Source organism: Pongo abelii, chromosome 12 (assembly GCF_028885655.2).
Source record: "Pongo abelii isolate AG06213 chromosome 12, NHGRI_mPonAbe1-v2.0_pri, whole genome shotgun sequence".
Taxonomy (NCBI): domain Eukaryota; kingdom Metazoa; phylum Chordata; class Mammalia; order Primates; family Hominidae; genus Pongo; species Pongo abelii.
Window position 1 is genome coordinate 58,414,795 of NC_071997.2, and position 17,774 is coordinate 58,432,568.

The following is a 17,774-nucleotide window of genomic DNA, read 5'->3' on the forward strand; positions in this document are numbered from 1 at the left end:
AGCACTAGGACAAACACCTAATGCATGTGGGGCTTAAACCTAGACGACAAGTTGATAGGTGCAGCAAAACACTATGGCACTTATATACCTATGTAACAAACCTGCACGATCTGCACATGTATCCCAGAACTTGTAAAGTAAAAACAAACAAACAAAAAACTTCCCAATAGCTACGGTTGTTCCTAAAATCAATCCCAAGGTAAACAAGAAGGCAGCAAATGCGGTGAATCCAGGTGGAACAACTGAAAGAGGATCTCTCCAGGCTGCACTTGTATCAGTGTTTACTGTGTTCCCTCCAAAGAAGAGCCGATTACAAAGCTGTGTGTACATAGTGAAAATAAAAATGAAAGCAGCATGGATACAAGCCAGAGGTGCTAAAAGAAGGAACAGTGTGAACGAAGCATGATTTTGGTAACCATAATAGTTGTGAATGTGTGATGAAATTCACACTTCCTCCAGTTGTATGTAAGGGCTGATATCACAATACAGAGTCAATCATGGCCACTGCAGAACATACTGCTGTAACACCAAGGGCTGTGATGGGACCCTCTCTTTAATTCTTGGAGATTTTCAAACTTTATAACTGAGCCGAATGTATGCATTTTGGCAAGGAAGAATGTCTTCCTACTTTTAAAGAATTACAGATTTCTCTTTTCTGTGCACACATTTCCATGTGCCACAAGTCCCAGTGTGTTCTTTAATTGTCATGCCTTCAAGTTGTGACACGTTAACATGGATTGTGCCATTTTCACCATCAAGCACTCAAAGCTCTTTATCTTAACTAGGAGAATCAAGTTTCTTGGTTTGAAACCTAACCTCAGTCTGCTCCCTGGTGCCCACTCCTCAGCCATGGCATACTTGGGCAGTAGAGACAGCCAGGGCACACCAGAACAGATTTTCTCCTCTTTGGCTGACTCCATCATGAGCACCTCAGTTCAGAGTAAGCAGAAAGCAAATCTTGGTCTTCAGAGGCTGGAATGCAGGACCCATGTGTCTCCTGCCAGCGTGCTTACTGAGACTCAGCAATAAAGTATTTTAAAATTAAGGTATGTACATCTTTTTAGATACAGTGCTATTGCACAGTTAATAGAGTACAGTGTAGTGTAAACATAACTTTTATATGCACTAGGAAACAAAAAAAAAATGTGTGCAATTTGCTTTACTGTGGTGGTCTGGAACCAAATATTCAGTATCTCTGAATGTTCAGTTTGTCTGAACACCACTCTGCTTTCCATGTGTTCTGAGCCTTGAGTGGCTTGGGAGGTACCCCAAGATCCGGGCTCCGGTAACCCCACTTCTCTTATTATCAGGCAGTCTCTCACTCCCACTCCCACACTTCCTGGCAAGCACTTGGGTGTGTGTTTCCCAGCCTCCCTATCCTCATCTTGGGAGACAGGAGAAGCTGGGGATGGTGGTGATGGGGAAAAAGGGGCCGGAAGCCTCTCCACGGGATGGTTCTTTTAAAAGTCAAGCTCTACCCAACACTCAGGCCTGCCTACCCAGAAGGGTAGCTTTTATTTTTTTATTTTGGAGACAGAGTCTTGCTCTGTCACCCAGGTTGGAGGACAGTGGCCCAAACACGGCTCACTGAAGCCTTGACCTCCTTGGCTCAAGCGATCCTCCCACCTCAGCCTCCTGAGTAGTTGGCACTATAGGTGCAAACCACCATGCCTGGCTGCTTTTTGTATTTTTTGTAGAGACTGGGTCTCACCACGTTGCCCAGGCTGGTCTCAAAGTCCTGGACTCAAGTGATCCTCCTGCCACAACCTCCTAAAGTGCTAGGATTACAGGTGTCAGCCACCATGCCTGGCCAAGGGTGTCTTTTAAATGAAAGTAGGGGCTGGGCGCAGTGGCAACTACTGGACTTAGGCCTTATTACTATTATTGTTATATTATCCATAGTTGCCAGGTATTGAGTCATGTCTGTGTGCTGCAAATTGTACTGAGCCATGTGTATGCATTATCTTATTTAATCTTTTTTTTTTTTTTTTGAGACAGCCTCACTCTGTCACCCAGGATGGAGTGCAGTGGTGCAAACTCGACTCACTGCAACCTCTGCCTCCCAGGCTCAAGCGATTCTCCTGTCTCATCCTCCCAGGTAGCTGGGATTACAGATGCCAGCCGCCACACCCAGCTAATTTATGTATGTTTTCAGTAGAGACAGGGTTTCACCATATTGGTCAGGCTGGTCCGGAACGCCCGACCTCAAGTGATCTGCCCGCCTCCGCCTCCCAAAGTGCTGGGATTACAGGCGTGAGCCACCACGCCTGGCCTAATCCTGGTATTATTTACATTTTAAAACGTTGAAGACTGTGAGACCAGGGAGGTCAGTTTACTTTTTGAAGTCACGCAACCAGTAAGTGAGGAAGCCAGGAATATCCCTGGTCAGTCTCGCCCCTGCACCTGCCCTCGTAAGCTTGGCATTATGCCTCCCCTAGTACTGAGGGAGAAAGCTCTACTTGCAACTTGGTGTTAGCTGAGAACTATTAAAATCATCACTTGCAGTGTTCTGAAGGTGAAATTCTCACGTAACAACATAACGCAAATAACTAAGAATCAGTTTTAGTTTCAAAATGTTACTGCAAATGTGGGTCCTCCTTTCCATACATTTGGTTTAAGAAGGATTTTTGGGTAACCAAAAATGACCTTTAACAAGTCAAATGAAGAAGCTGTGAAGAACCAAGATAGGAAGAGGCCACTCAGGACTCCATCAAAGTTACAGTTTATCCTACATTTTTCACGGTCTTCATTTACTTTTTTTTGAGATGGAGTCTCCCTCTGTCGCCAGACTGGAGTGCAGTGGTACAATCTTGGCTCACTGCAACTTCCGCCTCCCGGGTTCAAGCGATTCTCCTGCCTCAGCCTCCCGAGCAGCTAGGATTACAGGCACGCGCCACCACGCCTGGTTAATTTTTGTATTTTTAGTAGAGACGGGGTTTCACCATGTTGGCCAGGCTTGTCTCGATCTCCTGACCTCGTGATCCACCCGCCTCAGCCTCCCAAATTGTTGGGATTACAGACATGAGCCACTGGGCCTGGCCTTTCACTGTCCTAAAAATACTTTACTTCAATACATTGTGGTAAGAATTGAATCTGGCTGATAGACCTCTGGCAACAAGGGCGGACTCTGTAAGTTTTCTGAGTTATTCTGGAAAGTGGGTTTGTGTGGGGCCCAATGCTGAGTAACACCTAGGAAGTTCACTTCCTCCAGCTCTTATAAAACGGGGTCAACTGCCCCAAGTTTTATAAATATGAGGCAAGTCGCTGACTAGAACTCAGTTATGGTCCTTCACTGCCCACGCAATTTTAAAACTTTACCCCAATCTAAAGCACACACATAGAACTTTCTGCCTCTGGAGTTGCCAATGCTTCTCAGTCGTGAGCTCCAATCCTCAGTTTTATTGATTGCTTTATTTATTTATTGTGTTCATTTTTATTTTCTTACTTTATGGACGTGGCTTTGTTTGGCTAGACACAGAGACCAGTTTAACTTGCCTTCAATAAGGACATCCTGTATCTCCTCTAACTCAAATGAAAAGTCTATTTGTTTATTGGCCATTCTACCCAAATTCCATGCTAGCTTTTTAACAAATTGTATAAATTGGGATTCTCAGATCAGCCTTTGACATAAGGAACAGATGAGCTTTAAATAATAATTCCATGATAGGCTGCTACTGCCATAATTTTTGCTTTATGGTAGCAAGAATAATATCAAATCATTTGCAACTTTTATTGACCTATCCTCAGCTATGGGCCCTGGCTGAATTGATCAGGCACTGCTCTTCTGCTTCATGGGTCAGAGCTGTGGGAACAACTTTCCTGAGGGCTGATCCAGGCTGGGCTCTAACACCATGTACTTTTCCACTCATTAAAAAAAAAAAAAAAAATCTGATGCCATCTTTGGATGAGCTGGTTGCATAGCCTCCCTTGCTATTAGGAAAAAAAAAAAAAAAAAAAAGGAGGCTGGGCATAATGGTTCATGCCTATAATCCAAGCACTTTGGGGAGGCCAAGTCGGGAGGATTGCTTGAGGCCAGGAGTTTGAGACCAGCTTGGGTAACATAGCAAGACCCTGTCTCTACAAAAATCTTAAAAGATTAGCCAGGCATGGTGGTGCACATCTCTAGTCCCAGCTACTCGGGAGGCTGAGGTGGGAGGATCACTTGAGCCCAGGAGGTTGAGGCTACAGTGAGCTATAATAGGGCCACTGCACTCCAGCCTGGGTGACAGAGCAAGTCCTCCCTCAAAAACAAACAACCCTCCCCCCTAAAAAAACCCAGAAAACAAAAACCACACTCACACAAAAGAAAAAGGAATATTCTTTCTTACTCTGATGATATAGTTTAATTTTCTTGGACAGGGAATGTTTTGTATTTGCACAGCAGAAGCTATTAGCTAATTATGGACAGAAAGAAAGGCTACAGATCAAAAACCTCTGATGTTAGTTGTTACCTAGGTAAGTATTCCCAAGTTTATAAGTAAGGAGACAACCACACTGTCTGAAATTCAATTCCCTAAATTTGCTTATACAGAAACTTTTGTGGTTACTGCAAGCTCCTTCTCCACTGTAAAGTGGGAATCCATGTAGTAAGTGGGCCACGGGCTCTGTTCCTCCATCTTGGTGAGCTGTGTCAAAACAAAACAAAAATGAATTAAAAATTGAGAGCCTCATATCTTACTCAGCCATCAATAAAGAATGGCAGCTGCACCCCAGGCACTTGCCAAAGATTACGGTTCTGAGCTCACTGTCACTAAATATTTATTAAAATGTCAGTGCAGAGAACAACCCAGAGTTGTTTAAAATGCATGCAGTCCACCTGAGCTCCCAGATATGATGAAATCCATCCCTAGGCTAGGTCCAGTTAGCAGACAACCCGGTGTCTCAGCTGGACTATGTTGTCTTCCCCACACCCACCACAATTCCAGTAGAATTACATTTACCATATCTTGCGCTTTAGTGAGATTCCATCATTTCTATGGGAAAACAGAACCCCTCTACCTGATGTTGGGTTTGTTAAGCAAATTATTTATTACATCATACATCCTACGGCCCATCCATGGTGGGAATGTAAGTAATCATGGTTTACGTGTTTTGCTTTATTGCTGAATTCACTTTGTTGCATACTTGATTTCTAGATCCTTCCCCCACTTTCAATTTATTTTCTCTTTCTAATATTTTACACATCCTATGAATCTGTCTGAAGTCCTTTCTACAAGGTTTCTAGAGTCCTGTGGGACTTGGCATTTAGTAGGCATACAGTAAATATTTGTTGAATAAAAGTGGAAAATACAGAAATTAAAATGAGAACATTCATTTCTCCCTCACCCTCAACGCTTCGGAATAGAGTTGGTGCTCATGATTCTGCATACACTCATTGATCATGAGTTGCTCTTGCACTGCGACAGTAGGGCTCCTTTATCTTACTTCATTATCTGCTCCTTGAGGACAGAGAGCATAACATCTACTTCTTGTGTACTTTGAACAGTGCTCTGCACACAGCAGGTACTCAATATACGCAAATTAAATGAATGACCCACAGCCTAGATGTGCGACCCACCTTTTTGGGAGTGAGAAGGTCACTACCCCATCATCCAGCTGCTGTTATCTAAAGCTAACAGCACTTGGTGTTCCCATTTATATTAGCTCACTCACTTTGGGTCATACTGCCCACAGTAGAGATGGTAGGCTCTAGTTTTTTCTCCTAGGCATGCATGGTGGACATCTGTTGCCTTTGCCTGCCCAGTATCTACTTCCCCTTCTGCTATTAATGCCACCACCATTCTTCTTTGGAAATGAATGCTGCCCCACTCTCAGTGCATGTGGCATAGATGGGTTATGGGTACATGATCCAGGCCTGGCTAATATTCCATCCTCCTGGCCAGAGTGATTGGTTCAAGGATGAAGTCATGACCAAAGCCATGACCCAATAACTCAATTCCAAATATTGTGTCGAAACTGTTGAACTAAGAAGTTCTTTTTCTTGGCCAGATGAGGTGGCTCACGTCTGTAATCCCAGCACTTTGGGAGGTCTAGGCAGGTGAATCCCTTGAGGTCAGGAGTTCAAGACCAGCTTGGCCAACATGGTGAAACCCCGTTCATACTAAAAAAAAATATAAAAATTAGCCAGGCATGGTGGTGTGCGCCTGTAATCCCAGCTGCTCAGGAGGCTGAGGCAGAAGAATCACTTGAACCCAGGAGACAGAGGTTGCGGTGAGCTGAGATCACGCCACTGCACTCCAGGCTGGGTGACACAGTGAGACACTGTTTCAAAAAAAAGTTTTTTTCTTGCTGAGTTTACCAAGGCAATAGGCTATAACCTTCTAGCTGTCAAAGCTACCTCATTGAAAAATCCAATTAAATGAACAAACATTAGGCACAGAAGAGCCTAGAGATGAATAAAAAATTAGCCTTGATGACAATGGACAGTGGATCCAGCTTACCTGAACACCAGTTTTAATTGAGTTTTCTGTCAGTGCAATTAAAAGAATTTTTTTTTTTTTTTTTTTTTTTTTGAGACGGAGTCTCACTGTTGCCCAGGCTGGAGTGTAGTGATGCGATCTCGGCTCACTGCAACCTCTGCCTCCCGGGTTCAAGTGATTCTCCTGTCTCAGCCTCCTGAGTAGCTGGGATTACAGGCACCCACCACCACGCCTGGCTAATTTTTTTTGGTATTTTTAGTAGAGACGGGGTTTCACTATGTTGGACAGGCTGGTCTTGAACTCCTGATCTCTGGTGATCCACCCACCTCAGCCTCCCAAAGTGGTGGGATTACAAGCATGAGCCACTGCGCCTGGCCGCAATTAAAAGAATTTTAACTAACAGGGTTCTATTTTCATTATGTGGTTTCCTCATAGGCCAGCTGAAGTCTCAAAGGCCATAATCATAGGCCCTGTGCTTACAGAACAACACTGTGGCTGAGAACCAAAATATTTGTGTAAACTTATCCTGCATTTACTATGGTTCAATTAAAAATAATTTTAAACTCTTGGCCAGGCACAGTGGCTCACATCTGTAATCCCAGCGCTTTGGAAGGCTGGGGTGGGAGAATTGCTTGAGGCCAGGAGCTTAAGGCCAGCCTGGACAACAAAGTGAGACCCCCGTCTCTACTAAATAAAATAAAATAAAATAAAATTTAAACCCTCCTACAACATGGGAAAGGTGTATACTAGGCTGTGTGAGAAAAGTTCTAGACACAGGTGTCTAAGTGTGGTGAGCAGGGTGTTAAGAGCTGTTCAACGTGGCACAGGGCCTGGTGCTGCAGGTGGCATGGAAATATTTTGATGGAATTGTGCTTTGATATGATGCCATTCACTTTTTTGAAGGCAAAATGGGGTGAAGAGAGGAGGCTGCTGGGGATAGGGAATTGTGGAGGGATATCTAAGTATAGTGTTACTTCCTTTAGTCTAGGTCATGTTTTCACTTCTGTCACCCACCAATAACCCATTATGATTTGTCCAACACAAGGAACATCCTACATTCTAACGCAAGTCCAGAAAAAAAAAGACAGACATAACCCTGGGCCACTGTGGGAGTTCTTTTTTGAAGGAGGCTGAGGTTGGGAGAAGTAATCCTTCTCTAGGAATAGATCATAAAGGAGACCTGCTAAGTCCAGATGGGTAGCCAGGACTTCTTCAGGCTGTAAGACCAGCACTTCTCTCTTCTTTAGGTCAGTTCTTTCTCAGCTCTCCACTCACCACGTTTTGTCCAAAGAGCTCTGCTAGTTCTTGCAGCAAGGTTTATGTTGAACGGGTTCCAGTGGTGAGGTCACCCTCATGGAAGGTTTCCATATATGACATGCCTCTGCTGCTACGCCCAAGAGCTTTCCCAAGCCCCTTTCACTGATGCTGTCCAAGAGTAAGGTCTGGCTGGATTCCCACATTGAAGGGGCAATGAAGTTTTGGTTTCTGAAAATAGAAGGTATTGTCCTTTTTGTCCAATTATAAAAGCAATACATGTTCTTTGTAGTACATTGAAAAAATTCGAAAAAGGATACGGGGGAAAAATGAACGGTCATCCCATAATTCTATCACCTACAGATAACTAAGATTAATATTTTAATGTACTTCTTATTCATAGTTTTTCTGAATACATGTATTTATGTATATTTTAGGAAGGCAGCATTGCAGTGTGGTTGAGTGTGGGTTTGAAAGTCTGACACTATTCATTTGGAGTTCTGTGGCCTTGGGCAACTTAAACTCTTTTAAGTCTTACTTCCTTCAACAATAAACTTTGCTGATTCTTAATCTAGTCCTCGGTCAGTATCAAATTATTTTAACTTATAGGTTTATTTTTTATTTTTTTAAATTTTATTATTATTATACTTTAAGTTTTAGGGTACATGTGCACAATGTGCAGGTTTGTTACATATGTATACATGTGCCATGTTGGTGTGCTGCACCCATTAACTCGTCATTTAGCATAGGTTTATAATAAGCATTATCTGGTAATAAAATTTCCCCCAACATTCTTTTTTTCTTTCACTTTTAAAATGTTATTTCACATATCTCACATTAATTTTAGAATAATCTTTCAAGTTAAAAAATGATACTTTTTAGTAGACTTGCATTTAAATTTTTGGATTAAAGACGTAGCATCTTTAAAATTAAAACATTGTCTTCCTTTCATAGAATACTGATAGTGTGTCTGTCTTTCCATTTATTTTCTTCATGTTCCTCTGAAAAGCTTTAGTGGTTTTCTTCATACGAGGCTTGCACATTTCCTGTTAACTTTGTTCCAAAGTATTTTATATTTTTAGTTGCTAGGTGCTGAATTAGATTTTTTTTTTCCCCCCAATCACAAATGGCTATTACTTGTACTGGAAAGCTGTTTTCAAAGTTTTAAAATGTATCTTTTAGTGAACATCGTTGTGCCTTTCTCTTAATAGGTCTGACCATTTTTCAGAATTTATTATCTCCAGATTTCTAGGTAGATACTTAGCTTGTAGCCCAAACCTGTCTGCTTTCCAGTAGTATACTCTTTATCCTGCTTCATTGCATTGGTTAGATTATCCTTTCAGGACACTGTTCAATAATAAGAGTTAGAATGGATCTATCTTGTCCCTGACATCAGTGTTTGCTTATTAAGTATGACACTGGGTGTTATATATCAGAAGATTTATTTTATCACGTTAACGAAGCTTCTTTCTTTTTTTTTCTTTTTTTGAGTCAAGGCCTCTCTCACCCTTGTCCAGGCTGGAGTGCAGTAGTGCTATCACAGCTCACTACAGCCTTGACCTCCCTGGGCTCAGATGATCCTCCCACCTCAGCTTACTGGGTAGCTAGGACCACAGGCATGCACCAATGCCTGGCTAATTTTTTGTAGAGACAGGGTTTCACTATGTTGCCCAGGCTGGTCTCGAATCCCTGGGCTTAAGTGATCCGCCCACGTCAGCCTCCCAAAGTGCTGGGATCACAGATGTGTATGCCACTGTGCCTGGCCCTTTCTTTCCTTATTAGGGGAGTTTAAAAAATAAAAAATAAATGTTGATTTTCATCTTAAAAATTTTTTGTTATGAGAGACTCTTATTTCTGTTTGTTTCCTTTGACCTACTCCTGTGATATATTATATCAGTGGATTTCTTTTAATGAGGCCACTGTTACATTCCAGGGACAAAAATCACCAAACGCCTCAGGGCTCTCAGAGTCAGGTAGACCTGGGCTGCCATCCGACTCATCACTTTCTAGCAGGGGAATCACGGGCAAGTCCTACATGAGGATACATAATACATGCTGGCAGTTAGGATACTTTTATTCCTTTACTAGATTGATGATTTTTTTAGTGTTCTATTTAGAATTTTTGCATCTATATTATTGATTTTGGTGTGAAGTGTGTGTGTGTGTGTACACAATTTATGAGATTGTGCTCACAAAAATGACTTATGTCATTTATTTAATTTCTGCTTTTTTTTTTTTTTTTTTGAGACAGAGTTTTGCTCTTCTTGCCCAGGCTGGAGCGCAATGGCGTGATCTCGGCTCACCACAACCTCCGCCTCCTGGGCTCAAACGATTCTCCTGCCTCAGCCTCCCAAGTAGCTGGGATTACAGGCATGTGCCACCACAGTTGGCTAATTTTGTATTTTTAGTAAAAATGGGGTTTCTCCATGTTTGTCAGGCTGGTCTTGAACTCCTGACCTCAGGTGATCCACCCGCCTTGGCCTCCTAAAGTGCTGGGGTTACAGGCGTAAGCCACTGCACCTGGCCAATTTCTGCTTTAGTACTTCTTTCTTTCCCCCTGGTTTCCTAGTATATTTTATTATTCTTTTTCTAATTTGAGTCCGATGCTTAATTCATATCTTTTGATTCTTTCTTCTTAAATAATGAAAGCATTTAGAGTTCTAAATTTCCTCCTCTGTATAATTTGTAGAAATTACAGAAATTTTAATTTGTGATATTGTATTATCGTTCATCTCTAAATAAAAGATGAATGATTATATATGTAGTTTTTCTCATTTGCCTTCCTTCTAGAGGTAACCTTCTATGATTGTTATTTATTTATTTCTTTTAGATGGAGTTTCGCTCTTGTTGCCCAGGCTGGAGTGCAATGGCGCGATCTTGGCTCACCACAACCTCTGCTTCCCAGGTTCAAGTGATTCTCATGCCTTAGCCTTCCGAGTAGCTGGGATTACAGGCATGCGCCACCATGTCTGGCTAATTTTGTATTTTTAGTAGAGACAGGGTTTCTCCATGTTGATCAGGCTGGTCTCAAACTCCCAACCTCAGGTGATCCACCCGCCTTGGCCTCCCAAAGTGCTGGGATTACAGGGGTGAGCCACTGTGCCCGGCTGATTGTTAATTTTTAATTTGCACAATCTTTAAACATGAATATTTAAAATGTGCTCACATTTGTTGCACTTTTCCCAAAAAGCAAAGCCTTACCATTTATTAATTGGATGATTTTGGACAAGTCTGTGCATTTATTCATATCTTATTCCATGTCAGGGGACTCAGTACAAAGGTGAAAAAGACAAAGTTGCTGTTCTCAAGGAGTATACTTTAGACACATAAGCTAGCAATAAACAAACAGGATGATTTTAGCTCATGACAGGGCTACACAGACAGTAACAGTGATGAGATAGAGTGATGGGGAAGAGGTGCTTAAAATGGGGTTGTCAGGAAAGGCCTCCGCTAACCAACCACCAGATCTCATGGGCTCATCTTGAGATTTAACCCAGCAAACCTCTTCTGAGCCAGTTGGCACCACTGATCTCCCTCCCCTCCTTTAAACTGTTGCCTTCCTTAATTTCTGTGACAAGATACTGGTGTCACTATCTCCTTGTCTCCTCCTACTTCCAGCTCCCTCTTTCAGCCTTCTATGCAGGCACATCTTCTTTTGACCACCCATTAAATTAGCTGTTGGCCAGGACAACCATCCCTCCTGGCGGCTGGAAAGAAAGCTCAAGTGCAGCACAGGCCCAGCATATGATGCTGAGTCAAGTTCAGATGGCTTCCTACAAGGTGACATAGAGCTTCTCCAGGCTAGGACACAGGTCCACCTGGCTTCCTAACACATTATTCAACACCAAGGAACAGCTAAGCAATAAGGTTAAGTGCCTATACTGACTGCAAGGCATGTTACACAGTGCATAAAGCAAACATGATTCTTACCCTAATGAAATTTATATGATAGTTCAGAAACACGACTTACATAAAAGACAATATGAAAACGCTGCAAAACAACAAAAAACACACACAACAAATTGTGGGAAACAGACTATAGTTGCCACTGGAGTTCAAGGAAGGAAGCTCTCAGAGTGAACCTACCAGTGAGGGAAGGCACTAAAGGAACTGAAAGGACAGAGCCCATGGTTATGTAGTGTCACAGTGCTGGATTCTGGATCTAACAGGCTGATTGAATGATGCTGGACACACCTGTAAGTTAAGGCCCAGCTTCTAACCTCAAACAGGCTAAGGTGAACTAAAAATTGAACCCTGGATTAAGGAGTGAAGACTTCAGTGAAGAGGGCCAATGTTCTGCCCTTCCTTCATCTCAAGAAGTAGTTGGAACAACAAAAGTGGGAGGTTCAAACAAGAGTGGGCTGGAGCCAAGGGAAAATAGAGATGATGTAATTTCTTTAGGTCCTGGGTCTGCTCTGGGTCTTAGGGAGAACGAGTAGAAATTTAGAATGGTTCTTCAGGTCCTCAGTTTTCCTGCTCAGAACATCAAGGTAGACCAGATAGCTTTGGAGTCAAAGCCTAGCTAGAGCTAAAGAATGTGGATCTGCCCAAAGATTCCTCTAGCTGTATGCTGAATGGGGCAGAGGTCCAGAAGATAGAAGCAACCGCACCCCAACTGTAACATTTCAAGAAAGACAAGCAACAAATCCCTTATATCTTTATAGCATCTTTCAACTAACATAGGCCTCATATGCATATAGATGTCATTCTGTCATCATTTGAGGTAGGCATATTAGACTGATCCCATTTTACAGATTTAAAGAAATTTAGGAAGTTAAGTGATTTGCTGGTGAATGTATAGCTGGGCCTAGAAGCAAAGTCTTCAATATTCAACCTGGCACTTCCTCTGGAGAGGATAATATTCCAATAGTCCTGATCTAAACAGGATTTCCAGTGCCCCAAGCAAAGCTCCTCAGAAAAAGACATGATCCTTGACTCAGAAGTTCTACTCTGGGCTCACACGCTTGAAAGATCCTTGGACAAACTGGTCTCCAAACTCAGGTGGGGTTAAAACACTGAGATATGAGGGATGGGAGGCACAATATCAATAGCTGACTCTTATTTTCTAGGGAACAACATCTACTCTGGTCCTAAAACTGTGTTCTCAAAATCCATTGGAAACATATCAAAATTGCAGGATTCACCAGACTTTCACTCATTAAAGCTTTGCTCCTAGTAGCCTCCATTCTTCTCAATCTGAATATGAAAAATTTCTCTTTCAACTGGGGTAACTAAAACCCCAAATAAGTCATCAACAGTCAAAGGGGATAGGCACTCACAATTTTAAATTCTGTGGTACCAAAATGAAAGCTGAAATCCTTGACTCTCAAGCAAGAAAATCCACCATGACACTGGCCCAAGGGAATGTTTCTCTCATGCTGCCTTTTATAGTATCTGGTACCCAAGACAATATTACAAAAGCTTAAGGGTTTCTTCTTCTTACCCTTTGGTCCCATTTAACAAGGAGTATGTGAAAGTGATCATCTGAAAAAACCTAGCTCTGCTCTGACCCCCAGCAAAGCAGCTCCTCTGATTCTCTCTGCACCTGGCCTATGGCACTTTGGTGGGTTTGTGCCTCCCAGGGCAACTGGGACATTGTTTGGCAACCTGACAATGCTTTTGTCTCCCCTCTTAGCCCAGAACACTAGGTATGGTACTTGTGCAGCTTGCAAGAGTGGAAAAGTCTTCTGGTCTTTGAGCCTCAGGAACCCAGGAGTCAGTCCCTTTAGCCAAATAGTCATTACCCTTTCAATAAAATGTCTTTCCTCAGGTTTCATGGTCCCTTTTATCCACAGTATTCCTTTCCTCTTTTCCCGACTGCTCTGGCTCCTCCTTTCTCTCTGGCCTATCCAGTCTCAGGGCTTCCTTGTGGGCTGGCTTGATTCCACGTCTCCTCCACAGAGGTAAGATGAAGACAGAGACACTTAGACCATCCTATGCAGAGTGCCTCTGCAGTGGCTAGGCTGCAGCAGATATGAAGAGGGATCTACAGACTGATTTCCTGTACCCATCTAGCCACTAAGATATCTTGTGCATAGAGGAAGAGAAAAGAAAATATAGCAGTTTGGCGATCAGTCTGTGATCAACGTGGTTGCAATGTATGATATGTCGTTGACCTGGCTGAATGTCTTTGGTGGGCAGAGACTGATAAGAGATCTCACAATTCTTAGGTATCAAGGACCAATGCAGTGGTTGTCAACCCTGGTTGTACTTGAGAACTCTAGCAGCTTGAAAGACAAATGCAGAAACAACATCTGGGGCTCCACCCCAGAGATTCAGCTTTAATTGGTGGGGGGTAGAACACAGGCATCAGTATTTTTTAAATTGCTCCCTACGTATTTGAATGTACAGCCAAGGGTAAGAACTTTAAGTGGAAAGTTCTGACTAAAAGCTAAATTTAGATTTTCGGTAATGGGAAGCTATTGCAGGTTTTTGAGCAAGAGAGAAAACATGAACATGGCTGTAATGTGAGAAGCTTCTCCTGATCAAAGTGTGCAGAACAGACTGGAATGAAGAAATGCTAAAAACAAAGAGACTTGGTAAAAGCCAATGGCTACAGTCGAAATAAAAGGTAAGAAAGCCCTAAGCTAAGTGGTAGACAAAGAATGGGAAGAAGGGGATGGATTTCCCAAAAGCACAGGACTGGGCAATTTCAGGACTGTTTAGAGCAAGGTGGAACAGCCAGGCTGCTCTGGGCTGCAGCAGGAAATGGCTTGCCCAAGCCCAACTGGCCCCCAGACCCACACACACCAAAACAGCAGAGAAGGAATTTCATTGTATGGGGAGTTATGAACCCAAGAGAAGAAAAAGAATATAGAGAACTGGGCTCTTTCAGGGTACAAGTTCAAGGACCACTAACCTAAGCAATAAAGACTGAGACAAAATTTAAAAATGAAGAAAACTTTATGCATTCACAGATTCTCCCTCCCCCCACCTAGAATTCTGATAAAGAATAAATCACTCTTCTCCTAGCCAAAGTATTTACTCTCCTGCCCTCACTCGAGGTGTCACAAATGACACCATTAATTCTAGGCCACCTAGAACACCAGGCTCAGCTCACAGAAAAATGCAGTATCAATTGCCGCTTCAAGCGTCTTCCTAGGTATTGCCTTAGTCAGAAAAGAACAGCCAACACAATGAAATTGGTAGGGTGGGGTGGCTGGGAAATGTAATCATTTATTGGAGTGTAACCTGGTATTCCAAACAAAGGCTTCATTATCCTCAGCCAAAAGCATGGAGGGCATAAGGACGAAGTGAATGGTTGACCCATTTGAGACAGCACCAAAAGAACAGAGATGACTTCACAACACCTCTGGAAGACGGCAACAGGCAGATAAAAAACAAGGAATAATTAAAAGTGAACTGGGACACACCTTCAGTGTCAATATATCTCAAATTCCATTTTTCCTTCACCTTTCCAAAACAACCACACCTTTTTTTAACCTGTTTATACAATGCTTGATCAAATGGATCACTCTGAAGCACAAAAACATAAGTTAATTGTTACTTTATTGTAGAGGAAAAATATCCTGAAATATTTGTTAAATAACAATAATTCCTGACAAAATCATTCTTCGGGATGTGTTAGCCAAACCATCTGGTCAAATGGAGTGAGCTGTCCCTCACCCCAGTAATAAGCTCCATTCATATTGCCATAAGCCACAGGAAAATCCAAAAGATTTTCTAAATGGCTTCCAAATTTCTGCATAGATGCCCTTATTGAGCCCAGAGGTAAATATAAACAAACTGAAATTAGAGAGAAATTAGAAGGATAGCTGAGAGGAAAATAATGTTAACAATTGGTGAATCCAGAAGGAAGGGTATATAGGGGTTCATTATACCATTCTTTCTTAATTTCTGAGTAACTTAATTTCTGAGTTACAGTTGCTTTTGCACCCAAAAGAGAACATGGTGACCATGTTCTCTTTCTGACTTGCCTAAAAAATATGTTATTTCTTTTCAAACCTGAAACACAAAATCAGCTCTTTCTCAGGTGATGCCCCCCTTTCCACTGTCTACAAAAACTTCCAAAGCTTTCTAGAAAGCTTAAATTAAGGGGCTACAGTACACTGATATGGTTTTGTTGTTCTTGGAAGGTGTTGGACTCAAACGCTCATCGAAGGTCTGTGATGGTCACTGCTCTGTCCACAACAGTCACGTGGCTGCAGCTCTGCAATAGGAAAAAAGAAAGAAAGGTGGAGTCGTAGAAAATTCTGAAAAGTCTTTTTTTTTTTTCTTCATATAGGGTCTTGCTCTGTTGCCCAGGCTGGAGTGCAGTGGCACAATCTCGGCTCACTGCAACCTCCGCCTTCTGGGTTCAAGCGATTCTCCTGCCTTAGCTTTCCCAGTAGCTGGATTACAGGCACGAGCCACCATGCCTGGCTAATTTTGTGTTTTTAGTAGAGGTGGGGTTTCGCCATGTTGGTCAGGCTGGACTTGAACTCCTGGCCTCAAGTAATCTGCCTGCCTCAGCCTCCCAAAGTATTGGGATTATAGGCATGAGTCACCGTGCCCGGCCTGAAAATTCATTTTAAAAAACCGCTTTTTGGCTGGGTGCGGTGGCTCACGCTTGTAATCCCAGCACTTTGGGAGGCCAAGGTGGGCAGATCATGAGGTTAGGAGATCAAGACCATCCTGGCCAACATGGTGAAACCCTGTCTCTACCAAAAAAAAAAAAAAAAAAAAAAAAAAAAAAAATTAACCCGGCGTGGCGGTGCACACCTGTAGTCCCAGCTACTTGGGAGGCTGAGGCAGAATTGTTTGAACTTGGGGGGCAGAGGCTGCAGTGAGCTGAGATCGTACCACTGCACTCCAGCCTGGCAACAGAGTGACATTCTGTTTCAAACAAAAACACAAACAAAAACAAAAAAATCCTTATTTAAAATGTTCATTCTAGGCTAGTGGTTCTCAGTCTGGAAGCCAGACTGCTATTTAAGTGGTAGTTATGGTAAGAGTCTGGGACTCATTACTACCACCAGTCTCACCTGAAGATGGAATCAGTGTTTGCCCATTTACCTTTGTTTATTTTTAAAATGTATATACATTCTAGACTTATTCTTTGATGCCTAAACTTGGGAACAAATAGTGTCATCCCTAAAATACACATTAATTTAAAAGAATTACTGAATTCATCACAGTTTTTTTGGCTATGATGTCACCCAAATAATAAGGTATATCTACTGTGACATGGTGAGAGAAGAATCCTCCCTTTTGGCATGCAACAGGGGTCTTTATAACTGAAAACGTGGGCACTGGTGCCCCAGACCTTTTTTTCTGATTGTGTAGTCTTTGTTTCAACATCCTAGTACTTAGACATTCCGAGGCAGACTGATCTATTTTTGAACAGATTTGTCAGAAAGTTCTTCCTCACGCTTAGCAGAAAACCATCATTCCATGAAGTCTTTGTTTTAGTGCTAGGAGTGACATGAAATATACCCAATCCCTTTTTTTATACATCAACTCTTCTAACACTTGAAGTCAGCTCTCAGATCCTTCCTGGGGTTTCTCTTCTAAGTATCTCCAGTTCCCTTTAAGTGCCAAGGTTCTTAGTCCTCCATATTGCTCACTTTTCTCTGAACCCAAAAGAAATAATACTCCATGGCCAGCATGGAGTAATGCAACACCATCAAATCAGATTGCAGGGAAAAATGGAAACATACTGATCTTATCATCAACTAAACTTTTTATTCACAGACCACAACACAGGGAAAAAAGAACTTCGTAGGAAGGTCGTAAAGCCCCTATGATTTAAGCAAAATTCTACAAATATACTTAATTTACCTATCTTAAGTGGCTTCTCTTTTCCTTTGCCTTCAAATCTCTTATTGAAGTATAGGCTTAGAAAGTGACATTGATGAAAGGAAAAAGTAACATTTAGTAAGCCAGCGACTGCATTAGGTACTTCCTACACATTACTTCATTTAATCATCTCAAGAACCCTATAAAGTAGGTGTTATTATTATGCCTATTTTATAGATGGGAAAACTGAGGCCCAGGAAGGGTAAGTAGCCCAATCAAAGGCACACAGTGGCAGAGCTAAGATTCAAATCTATTCCTGTCCCACAGTGCTTCTCATGTACGTCCTTACTATGGAGATCTGGC

The 17,774-nt window shown here is 42.2% G+C and overlaps 1 protein-coding gene and 1 pseudogene across 4 annotated transcripts in view; both read right to left on the bottom strand.

Annotated features, from left to right (window-relative positions):
• LOC100439529 (palmitoyltransferase ZDHHC6-like) overlaps positions 1 to 5,382 on the bottom strand; it is a 24,317-nt pseudogene extending 18,935 nt beyond the window's left edge.
• A 9,783-nt stretch (positions 5,383 to 15,165) lies between these two features.
• The window catches only part of STAMBP (STAM binding protein), a 35,096-nt gene continuing 32,487 nt past the window's right edge, over positions 15,166 to 17,774 (bottom strand). For 3 of the 4 annotated variants that reach the window (XM_009237167.4, XM_024241864.3, XM_009237168.4), the window contains one exon: positions 15,166 to 15,843. In XM_009237167.4, the coding sequence (XP_009235442.2) occupies positions 15,787 to 15,843 (57 nt within the window). In that variant the 3' untranslated portion in view covers positions 15,166 to 15,786. 4 annotated transcript variants of the gene reach the window in all.